This window comes from Maylandia zebra, linkage group LG6, assembly GCF_041146795.1.
Source record: "Maylandia zebra isolate NMK-2024a linkage group LG6, Mzebra_GT3a, whole genome shotgun sequence".
Taxonomy (NCBI): domain Eukaryota; kingdom Metazoa; phylum Chordata; class Actinopteri; order Cichliformes; family Cichlidae; genus Maylandia; species Maylandia zebra.
The window spans coordinates 36669812-36682120 of NC_135172.1; the positions used below are offsets into that span (position 1 = coordinate 36669812).

Here is a 12309-nt window from a genome sequence, read left to right on the forward strand (position 1 = left end):
CCCTTCTGCAATCCAATCTGCATTTTTGACCACTGACTACCACCTTTTTTGTTCACTGTCTATAACTTCTTTGTCTGCTCTCTCTTTCTTGCTTCCCACAAACCTCCAGAGGATACTCTGAAGCTCCACAATGGGCCAGCTAAGAATAGCTACATGGAGCAGAGTTTCCACGGCCTCAACCCGGTGCTCAACATCCCTGTCAGTCTGAGTTACGTGGAGCAGGCCAAGAGGAACGCGGCCCTGACCGGCCCTGAGCTCGAGCGTTGGATAGACAGCCTGGTGGGCGAGTTGTGGGAGGCAGCTGACGTCTGTGCTGTGGGCCCTACGGCCTGTCCTGTCATGCAGGCGTGCCCCAAGAGCCCGTGGAGCTCCATGAGCCCAGACCCCAAATCTCAGCTGGGAGCACCTCGTGCCAATGGTCGTATCAGGTAGCAGCAAGGCCTCCAGCTGGACAGGAGGTCGTGGCACTGTTTATCTTTATTTATTTGAGGTGTTTGTTGCAGATGACAGGGGGGTGAGTGTTCTCCATCTCTCGCGGAAGATGTTGAAATCAAAAGAAAAAGTGGATTTTGGGGGGACAGAAAGCGCAGGGGAACATTTTCCTCCCACAATATTCCTTTTTTAGGGGATTATGCTGGCTTTGCTTTCAGTTTCTCTGTGTATTTATTTTTCTTCTCACGGCTGAGTTTTACTGTGATCAAACATTGCAATTTTTAAGCATTTATTTGGCTGCTGAGTGAATTATAAAGTCAGCTTTTAATGCCTCGCACAGGGCACATGGGTCAAGTGAGTGCGGGCTATCGACACTACTAGCAGACCAGGTTCTGCTGCGATAAGGCCTTAGTATTAAGACATACACAAGAAGATAGCTGGGTACTGAATTAAATGTGCCTACTTAGAGTTTATGTCAGCACCAACAAAATGACACAGTGTGTGAGTATTCACATATCCCCAGTTGAACAGATTATTTTGTGCCCACTCAAACATATCGTCAGTAAAAGCAAATTTCTCATTTTTAAGTTTCTTAAGTTTGTACATGAGTAGAACAACTCAAAACGTAGTTCATATCAGTGCCTGATTAGATTGTTGAACGTTTTGTTGCTTGGCTAAATCTTCACAAGTCACATTTTGTTGTAAAACTGCAAAAAACAGAGAAGAAAACAAGTACAGTCACTTTCTCAGAGTAATTGGAGGCTACGGGGTTCTATTAGGAATTTCATGTAGACATTTTAGTGTTAAAAATGTACTAAATTCATAAATGCTTCTTTTGTCATAGTTGTACGATAGCATTTTGAGATTTAGCATTTCCACGGTGCAGTTTTCCACACAAACAAAACACCCAGAGGACAGAACGAGAGCTGTTCTTTTATTTTTTAACCAACTTGCCTCAAACTTGAAACAAAACTATGTCACATTAACCTTAAACGTATTGTCCTGGTTTTACGTGTTGCCTTCTTTTTCTTTATTCCAGTTATTTGAACACCACTTTATGTTGTACATAATTCTACACTAAGTCTCAAAAATGGTGTGGATGGAGGGGGGTGGGGGCGGGGAGGTCCATGAAGTCGCTATTTATTTATAAGTTTCTATAAATACTGATATTTTTAGTCAGTGACTAAATAACTGCAACGCTGCCTTGGCAGCTCGATAAATATTTTTTTGTAAAGAAAGCTGCCTTTATTTACAAAGGCCAACACCCCAAACTTATACTGTACCTTTTTATGGCCCGCACCTATGTGTTAGTCAGTGTTGTCCTGTCTGAATAGATCTTCTTGTCTTGGGTTTCTTACGTGGCCGTTTGCCAAGTGCATCACAAGAGAAAGCCACTCTGACCTGTAAGGTAAAAGGTCAGCTGCCTAACAACCTGAGCAAAAAACAGAAAAGCTGAACAAAAGCAGTCTTCACTAGCGAACACACTGGACGTTGTTTGTAGGAGAAACTGTGCTTTTTTTGGTGTTTAATGGTCGCCGTCGGTTTCAGAATGGTTTGAGTGGTAGTGATCTTCATGCTGTGACAATAATGTACAATTTCAAGTGAATATCATATTGTATCTCTTGATTATAAAGTGACTAATTTATTGGATCGGGTCTGTCGCGCCTTTGCAACCCTATTTACATTTAAAGTACTTTTTCTCTCATCAAGACAATCTCTGGACATTTGAGACAACCTAATTACACTAAGTATGGCACTGTACCACAATAAGAGGTGCGGTCACATATTTGTTTTAACTTGAAATAAGTTTCCTCTGAAGCCAATTAGGTTTTCAATCTGTGATTGTCAACATTGTTTAGTCATCACATGAGCTAAATGAGTGCTTTTGAACAGGCTAATTAGCAGACATTGCTGTTCATTAATGTCAAGTTCACCTTGCCTCTCTGTCAGATGTGTGTATTACGATTGCTATCTCTCCTTCCTCTCAAATCTGCATCGTTTCCGGGGTTAGGTTGTAAAGGGCGGCTTTGTTTTCCACTTTCTAGTGCCATCATGCTCTGTACAATTACATCACACAGTACATTATGATGTAAGCTCAATGACCGTTTTGGAAAAAGTGAAATAATTCAATGTAACTAAATGTGAAAGTCCTATTTTGTAACAAAAATGAATAACAAATGAAGAGGATGTACATAGGTATTTTGTATCGAAATAATGTTTAAAGGGTATTGTACGTGTAAATACAGATGTGGTAAAATGACATTGAAAGTGTTGATAATTGGGCACAAATAGTGAATTGATGGTGTTTATTGATCAAAGTACATAACCTGTTTCAGTGTTTTTGGACAGCTGTGACAACGACCTTGTCCTATTTGCCTCTCAGAGAAAATCACATGCCAGATTGTTGTTGTTCTTACTGGAATGTATTGTTGAGCAACTGTTGCACAAATTTCTCTGACTGACGTTTCCCCGTCGTTCTGATTTTTTCTTTTGTTTTTTCGGGGAGGCTCTGTGTGCCTTAGCTGACTTTTAGAACCTTCTCTGTCCATTGAAATAAAATCCTTATTTTGCTGTTTGTTTTGAACTTATGTGAAGAATACCATGAGTCTGTCAAGTGATTCACTGGTACTGCAACACCAAAATGATGTCTGCTGTTGTATATATCATCAGGCCTTCTGTCATTATCAGCTTTTACTTCTTCCCTTTCAGGGATTTGTTTTGTTGTACTTGACTCGCTTGTTTTACTTTTCTCCAACTGCTTTTTGGAAATAAAATTCTATGGAAAAACAACTCACGGCTCTGTGCTGCTGCAGTGATATATACTATGAAGAATATGGAGGCTGATAACAAAACACTAAGCCACTGACGCATGTTCACACTGTTACTCTATTGTTGCTTATTAAATAGTGTACTTTTGCAGCTCCAGTCGGTTGTACTGGGAATGCAAGGACTCCCCATTCAGCGGTTTAATTTTATTTTACTGTTTATTTATGCGGTTTTAGTGTTGTATGTCAGAACACTAGTCTTTACAACTAAGACACACCAATCAACATGTGATTTAAATTGACATTAAAACTGCACTTATTGAAAGATTAATATTGTTAACTGCACAAATAACGTAACGTTCAATGCTCACACAGAATTACAAGTATATGATAGTTCTTCTCAACTCTGGAACATGTTTTTCTTTCAGCTCAGCGTTTGGGTTATGCAGCTTCACTGTTTTGGTTAAGCCATGTCATCTCTCACCAGCACTGCTGCCATTATAGACTGTACGTAAAAGATGGTCTTTGTCATGTAACTTCATCTTCCTGTTTTGTATTTTGAAGTCTCAATTATAGCATTTTGACTACCCCACGTTGGGTTTTTGGTTTTTTTGTTTGTTGGGCCCAGGAGTGATCATATTTGGCCAAGAGGGCAGGGTGGTAAATTATGTACCAACATTAGCAAACTTCAAGAATTAAAATAAAAAACAATTAAAATCCAAAAACGTCATTATGTTGCCAAGCTCCCGTTTAATGACACCACTTAGTGGAGTGACCAACAGTGTTGGGATTTTTACTCACAAAAAGTGTATTATTTCACTTAATTACTAACTTTACTAATAAAGTAATACTGTTTACTGCTCGGTACACTACTACTACTACTTCAGTATGTCCTGAGATGTGGTTTCACATACTTAAGTTAACAGTGTAAACCTAGGCTGCAGGCCTCACACTGATATGAAAAACTACTGTAATGAAGAGCGCACTCACAACATGTTTCTTTCAGTTTTTTAGTTTAGTGCAAAGCTGACAGCAGCCTAACGAGCACAGCAATTAAACCACCTATTCTACTGCAGAAATAGGTACAGGAAGGGGTTAACCAGAATGATCCAGAAAGGTGTTTCATCTATTCAATTCAGTTTTATTTATATAGCGTCAAATCACAACAACAGTCACCTCAAGGCGTTTTATATTGTAAGGTAGACCCTACAATAATACATACAGAGAAAAAAGCCCAACGATCATATAACCCCCATTGAGCAAGCACTTTGGCGACAGTGGGAAGGAAAATCTCCCTTTTAAAAGGAAGAAACCTCCAGCAGAACCAGGCTCGGAGGGGAGGGGCGGGGCCATTGGGGGCAGGGATAGCTCAGTAGGTAAAGTGGTCGCCCCATGATCGGAAGGTCGGCGGTTCGAATCCACTTAACGGCTACCCTGAGGTACCCGTGAGCAAGGTACCGTCCCTACACACTGCTCCCCGGGCGCCTGCTTAGTGGGCTGCCCACTGCTTCACTGAGTGAATGGGTCAAATGCAGAGAAAAACAAGTAATTTCCCCATGGGGATCAATAAAGTATCCATTATTATTATTATTATTATTATTATTATCTGCTGCGACTGGTTGGGCTGAGAGAAGGAAGACGGGATGAAAGACATGCTGTGGAATCTCCTTGAATTACTTAGCAATTAATGCAGACGCAAAAAGTTTGCATTTCAGCATCTAACTAGCACTACAGAATAGGTTAAACCATCAGCAAAGTAACATTTTACGTGGCTCATAATTTCAAATGCAGCTTTTTAAACAGCTCAATAAATATCCCAAAAAACACAAACTGCACAGTATGTGTTCATTCATCTCTAAACATTAACATGAACTAAGATTTAATGTTTTTCTGAAACTGTACTAATCAGTTTAGTGCAGGCTGAATTTGTCATTTTGCAGTTTTCTGAGACAGTATGTTGGATGCAGAGAGAGATTAGATTCATTCACTGAATTATGTATTAGTGTTTCCCAACAACTGGATATGAGGAGGTTGCAGTGCTACCGCATTTAATGCTAATCACTAGAGCTGGGCGATAGAACGATAACGATATGTATCGCGATATAACTTTTACTCGATAGAGAAATTAAGCTATCGCGATAGACCTCGCCGCTCTTGTCCTCTTAAAAAAAAAAAAAAAAAAAGGTCAGCCAATCCAAATTAAGTAGCGCAGAGCCGAACCAATCACAGCCGCAGCGTCACGTCGCGTGACTTGTTACGTACAGCACAAGTGCCAAGCTGCACGTGTGTTTGTTTGGGAAGCAGCCAGCGGGTAATGGAGGAAATGAGTGTGCCGACTAGAAAAATCAACCGAGCGTGACCGAAGAGAAAACAGATGATGGTTCCAATGCCGGAGAGATTGTCGAACGGAAGAGCCATAGAAGTTCCGTAGTGGGAAGGTATTTCGGCTATTTCAAGTCTGACAAAAAACAGAGTAGCGTGCACTGTAAATTGTGCCGAAAGCAAGTCTGGAAATACAATAAACTGGTGCATGCGTCACACTGTGCGCCACGTTATTGTTTCGGTGAAATGAATTTCTACAATACTTTTACTGTTAATTGTACTCTCTGCAGTGTTTAAATGCTTACATATACACACAGTCCACACATACGACTCTGTTCTGCTTCTATGCCCCAGCTTTGTTTCCTTTTTCCCACCGAGGCTTCTAGACTTCTGATTGGCCAACATTTCTGCACGGTTAGGAATCTAGCGCCACCTGCTGCTTTGGCATGTTCATAGCAGCGTTTTCTTTCATTTCTCCCTTTATGTGTGGACGGGATTATTTTTAAAACGAAAACGGAAAATCTCCGTTTTCAAAAATACCCGTGTACGTGTGGACGTAGCCTCAGTCTCTGACTGGAAGCGCTAATTCGTCATTTGGCTTTTGTCAGACTAAAGTAACTGTTAAAACTGTTTGAAAAGCTAAGCTATACAACAAGGAGAGATTGAGAATTTCCTTTTAGTTCTCAGTTTATTTGATATTGACAAAAGTTAGTCAGTTTTGTCTGTTCTTCTGTAACACAAACTAAGATTTATTTTTAGAATTAATATTTTGTTTCTAAGTGGAATTGACAATTTAGTCTGTTTCGTTTGTTCTATTTTGAAACTTAAACGCTTTAGCCGCTGCCTTTTGTGTAGTTTGCAATATTTGCCTTTATCTATCTGAAAAAGTCTCATGTTCCTTAAGTACATCTACCCTGTCGAACTTATTATGGGAAATAAATATTTAAATAAAAACAAGCTGCTGATTATTTCACATTTTACTTGTGAGCAACGGCACATTTAAATCTTACAAATATAGTTATTTGGCTCATATCGTGATAGATATCGTTATCGCCTGAAATGAAAAAAACATATCGTGATATGAAAAAATCTCATATCGCCCAGCTCTACTAATCACTACCTGTGTTGCATTTTGAAAATCCTGCTTCAGCTGCTTAGCAGTCATATACCTCGCTTGAATATCATTCTCAGTCCTGGGGTCTTCACTGTTAGCTCTGTGAAGCTGGAGGGTGTAGAAAAAGGGTTAGCAGTCGTCCGTGTCTATATTTCCACTGTAAAAGATGTAGATTAATATATTATTTTCACTTTCATTTACATGAACAGAAGTCAAATAATGGCATCTGCATTAAGTACAATGATGTGTGTTACAGAAAAGGTAATGTGATCTCAGCTCTAACATGTCTTTAAGTCTATGGGCATTGATTTACTATTGGAGGCAGTCTCAAGTGGCCCCTCGAGTAACTACAGTTTTTGGTGCTTCAGTGTTGGCTTCATTTTCCACTCCTGGAGCTAGCCCCTTGGTTGCCACCTGTTAAGACCAGCTGTTTTCAGCTAAAAGCTCTGATAAGCCCATTCTACCTTACTTTCTCAGAACCAGACAGCAGGCGGACAAATTTAGTAACAGGCTGGTGAACATGGTGGAGCACTTAGCCGCTAAAGAGCCAAGTATTTCCCTCAAGGGTTGATGGAGAAAAACTGAAGCTTAAAGCTGAAGCTGACAGTAATTAATACACTTTAAAGGGTCCAGAAAGGGAGCTTCAGAAACATCGTGTGCTGAATGTGTAAATTTGAATTGTTTTGTATGTTAGTAAAACAACTGATAAAAGCATATTTAATGATGAAATAAAAACAATAATGGATACAAATGTAATAACTCCGAATTGAGGGGTACAATCAATTTCAAAAGACTATCCTACTAAATATCACTTGAGAGTGGTTCACTGCAGATAAATCTGTATGTGCTTCACAGTTGGAAATCATTTGGGACATTAACACACACTTCATGCCATAAGTATTTTCCTCAGTCAAACCGAGGAGGTTGAATTGTTAACTGTGGGTACATGTAGTTGCTCCCATATGTTTTCCCCCAAATTAGCTTCAACAATTGTTCTCACACGGATTTTCTAAGCCCACACCCACAGCACAGCATAGCTCTGTGAGCTATGTGGCTACAGGGAAAGTTTTAGTATGTTGAATTAATATTGGCTTCAGTTTACACATTGTGCCCATGAATACCAATACAGCTGTATGCAACGGGGCAAGGCAGACCTGGAAAAACTGCACACTTTTTAAATGAAAATAAGCAAATCTACACAACTAAATAAAACAAAACATCCTTTTATTGGTGTGCTCTTGCGGTTTATTTTATGAACTTTAATTTCACAAAAATAAAACACACTCTAGAGTCAAAACTTGAGGTCTTTACTGTGTTGTGAAGAAATGTCATTAGGAATTGTCAGCTGATGAATTTGCTGACTGTTTGAACCTTGTGGTAACATTTACATCCCTTGAGCAAGTACATGTCGATGTGAGAAAAAGAAAAAAAAAAAGGTTGTGCCTGCAAAGCAGAAAGGCTGTAAAAAGATCTCAGGGCCCTTCCAGCTGGCAGTTAAAGCAAAGTGGGGAAGTAAAGACAAGATCTGTAAGACTTAGAAAACTGCCTGCCTGTGGTGAGCTTATTCACAATCAGCAAATATACTGTTGCGTCCAAAAGTACTTAATCTCCAATTTAACAAATTATAGCATTTTACAAATGATATGCACTTAAACTCTAAGTAAAAACAAAGATGAAAGATGTACATCTAGACCTTAATAGTTGATAATACCCATTACTGCTTTAATGACAGTCAAAAACCTTATAATCCTTGTTAGCTCACCGTGGCTCAAAAGTTGGGAGTTTGCCTTGTAATCGGAAGGTTGCCGGTTCGAGCCCCGGCTCCGACAGTCTCGGTCGTTGTGTCCTTGGGCAAGACACTTCACCCATTGCCTACTGGTGGTGGTCAGAGGGCCCGGTGGTGCCAGTGTCCGGCAGCCTCGCCTCTGTCAGTGCGCCCCAGGGTGGCTGTGGCTACAATGTAGCTTGCCATCACCAGTGTGTGACTGGGGTGGATGACTGAATGTGTAAAGCACTTTGAGGTCCTTAGGGACTAGTAAAGCGCTATACAAATACAGACCATTTACACTGGTCTTGGGTTCCTCTTTGTTCATGTCAATACAGGAGGATGAAGGACATTATACCACTGACTGACCCCCAAACATGCCTGAAATCCAATAGAAGACCTCTGTAACATTATGTTTTGGTCCATTCGACTCACCAGGTTAGACTGTTCAGCTCAACCCTCAACTGGAACAAGATTCCCAAGACGTTGTTGTGTCATTAGGAGCATGCTCTGACATTGTCAGACATGCATACAAGCACTTAGGGGCCAAGCAGACTACTGAGTAGTCATTTTGAGTTTCTGCAGTAAAATTCCAGCAAAGTGGATGAGCCTGCTTCATCACTTTTTTACTGTCTTTAAATTCAGCTCTCTGTAGGTTGATCATTTTAATTTCAAACGATGTGCATTACCCACTCCATATAGATTTCCAGCATGATTCTTTTTTGCACTAATATATGATGTGTTTTCAGAGCATTACTTTATTTTTTTGAGCAGTATATTTTCTATGTTCTATTGTGAATAAAACATGGGTTTAAAAGATTTTCAAATTGCTGCCTTTTTAAAAATTGACATTTCTTTTCATATTTATTTGCAGTTTAACATACTTCCAATACGGAGCATGAAATTGATGTGTTGCACACAGAGTTTATAGCTATTGCTAATTTTCAACTCTTGTACGGTGGCCCTGAGAGGCCAAACGGACTGCAACTTAAGAAGACACCAGCAATGAGAAAAACGCTGCAAAAGCACACAAAACACAATGGAGATAGGAAAAAAGAAAAAGGAAATACGAAAAAACAGATTTCCAGAAGCACAAGGGAAGTATTTCTGGGGAGACAATGACCCGACGGACCAGTTGCAGGAACCAAAACATGCTAAGAATTGCACTGGGAGACACTTAAAAGAAGTGGAGGATCTATCGGTTTTGTGAGGAAAGAAAAGATGAGAGGTACGTGTGTTAGCCTAACTATTAGCCTAAAAATCCGTCATCAGTATTATATGAATCATGATAAAACACACCTACCATGTTTTGGGTTCCTGCAGCTGGTCCCTCGGGTTATTGTCTCCCCAGAAACACTTCGTTTGTGTTTTTTCCTACTTCCGTTGTGTTTTGTATGCTTTTGCAGGGTCTTTCTTATTGCTGGTGTTTGGCCTCTCAGGGCCAACGTACCCTTGTCCTTTGCTGTAGTGATGGGTCGTTCGCGAACGAAATGGCTCTTAGAGCCGGTTCTTTGACGTGAACGACGCGAGCCGGCTCCTTATCGCGAGCCGTCACGTGGGTTTTTTTTTTTCTTCTTTCTCTCAGCCTCTCTCTCGCACTTTTTTCCCGCTTCACTCTGCACGCGGGCCTTGTGCTTTACGCTGGGCAGAGGGGGGAGGGGCGGTAGTTACACTCAGTAGCACAGGAACAGAGCCAGAGAGAGAGAAAGAGAGGCAGGGACAACAACATTAGAAAGGTATAGTAATCATCCACAACTATTTTCGGTTGCAGATGATAAAGGATTGAGAAAGTTTATTCATGCAGGTCCATATGACAGAGAATATGCATGTTCTTTTAGTTTTCATATTATAATTTATATTTAATTGTGTTGTGGTTTGCAGTGTTTTGTGTTCTTTTCACTTTAAATTTGTGAAAGGAAAAAGCTGAAAATTTAAATAGTTAAAACTTGAAATGTGAATAGTTGATTTTTGTATTATATGATTTATTTATTACATTTTATGTGGAGTGAATAAATAAAAGTATATTTACGGTGGCCCCTAGAGACAAAGCACATACAAACTTCAAATCACGTACGAACTCTGAAGCATGTACAAACTCCAAAACACGTAAAAACACGTACAAACTCCAAAACACGTAAAAACTCCAAAACATGTAAAAACACGTACAAACTCCGAAGCACGTAAAAACTCAGAAGCATATAAAAACTCAGAAGCACATAAAAACTCAAAACACGTACAAAAGACAACAGAAGTGCTCCAGGATGCTGGGCGCAGTGTTGAGCCTTTGTTATCTTGTGGCTACACAAGCCAGCAAGTACCAACGACCGGATTTGGTGTGTGGTAATAACAGGTAAATGAACTTTTTTTTAAATTATTTGAATATATATATGAGTGCCTGTGTATAAATACACAAACAATACACACATGCTTTCAATTGTGTAATTTAAGTGATCTAGTAGCTCTGCTTTGGAAGTTCAGTTCATGCTAGAAATGTGTTTTGGAGTTTGTACGTGTTTTGTCTCTAGGGGCCACCGCATATATTTATATATAAACATATATAAATAAAACCACTTGTTTTTACGTTAGTAATTCCTTTTGTGCATAATTTTATATTATTGTTAATAATAAATTAATTAAAGCAACAAAACAACCTGAAGAGCCGGTTCGGAGCCGAAAGAGCCGGCTCTTTTTAGTGAGCCGAACCGAAAGAGCCGGATCTCTAAAAAGAGCCGGAAATCCCATCACTACTTTGCTGGGCTTTAACACAAACAGCATTACAACACAGTGCATTGTGTCAGTTACCTAAAATCATAATACACTATCACTACAAAATTACAAAGAATTCAGTGTAAAATATAGTGTAAAAAAAGGGAAAGGGAGAAAAAAAAAGAAAAGAAAATTATTTTTAAAAGTATGGATACTAAAAATATAATATGATTATCTAAAATGACTACAGCTCTGATTTACCTTTAACCAACAATTACTGTGAAAGATTTCATATCTGTGATCAATTTGATTTCAGTTGGACGTGTGTTCCATAGATGACAAGCCTTCATAGAAAATGCCGCTTGCCCTAATTTAGATCTCTGATATAGTATTGTACAGTTGTACATGCTCATACTATTGCGCTCTATGTATCTAGAAAGACTCTCTGGGGCCAGATTGCGTGAGCATTTGAAAACTAATTTAAGAAAACACAAATAAAACTCTCAAGACTAAAGTAGTACAAAATATTTAATTTGCATACAGGATCCCAACCCTCTGATGATGAGATTAAATCAAACTATGTGGTATTTAAATACTGCAGAAGAAGATATATTTTAGGTGAAGAAACAAATAGAAATTTATGTACAAATTAAACTTTAAGAAATCTAACTTAATTTAACTTAACTAGCACTGAATCCTTTATGTTTTCTCTTCATTTTCTATGTCATTGATTTTGTTCTTACTATTCCAGATTAACTTTAATATAAGTATTTGTAAGACCTGGAAACGATAGATGAAAGAAACTGTCCATTAATTTACATCACATTCTTAAGAGAAAACATTATATGTATTTACGTCATCGTCGTAATATTTGCCAAAACTTTTGCGTCATTCATATGATGCAGAGTAACAGTCATTCTGCCAGCAGCATTGAAAAACAAAAGCAGAAGCCTGTCAGTAGATAAAGAAACCGATGTGTATGTGCGTGTGTGTGTGCGCGCGCGTGTGTATCCCCTGGAGGCTTTCCAACATAAGGCAGTACTGTCCAGTGTTTGACAGGCGTTGATCAAAGGAACAGTGCCAACAGATCCTATTTACTGTCCCGTAAGATAGATTAGGTCCACTGGGACACGCAGTCTAATTAGTCCACACTTACAGTGTTGTACGTTTATGTGTGTGGAGGTGTGCACATGCTACTGAGTAAT

General features: G+C 39.3%; 1 protein-coding gene and 1 long non-coding RNA gene across 3 annotated transcripts in view; one reads left to right on the forward strand and one right to left on the reverse strand.

The window, feature by feature from the left end:
• xylt1 (xylosyltransferase I) overlaps positions 1-3222 on the forward strand; it is an 80646-nt gene extending 77424 nt beyond the window's left edge. Inside the window, exon 11 of the mRNA XM_004538933.5 lies at positions 110-3222. Within this exon, the coding sequence (XP_004538990.1) occupies positions 110-432 (323 nt within the window). The 3' untranslated portion in view covers positions 433-3222. The remainder of the gene's footprint in view (positions 1-109) is intronic.
• A 1579-nt stretch (positions 3223-4801) lies between these two features.
• LOC143419052 (uncharacterized) lies at positions 4802-9847 on the reverse strand. Of its 2 annotated transcripts, none has more exons than XR_013099027.1 (3): positions 9702-9847; positions 6689-6790; positions 4802-4821 (listed from the first exon to the last, which is right to left on the reverse strand). It is a non-coding gene; the product is annotated as an uncharacterized LOC143419052 (long non-coding RNA). The 2 variants fall into 2 exon arrangements; XR_013099026.1 differs by lacking the exon at positions 9702-9847 and adding an exon at positions 8396-9247.
• Between the last annotated feature and the right edge of the window lie 2462 nt (positions 9848-12309).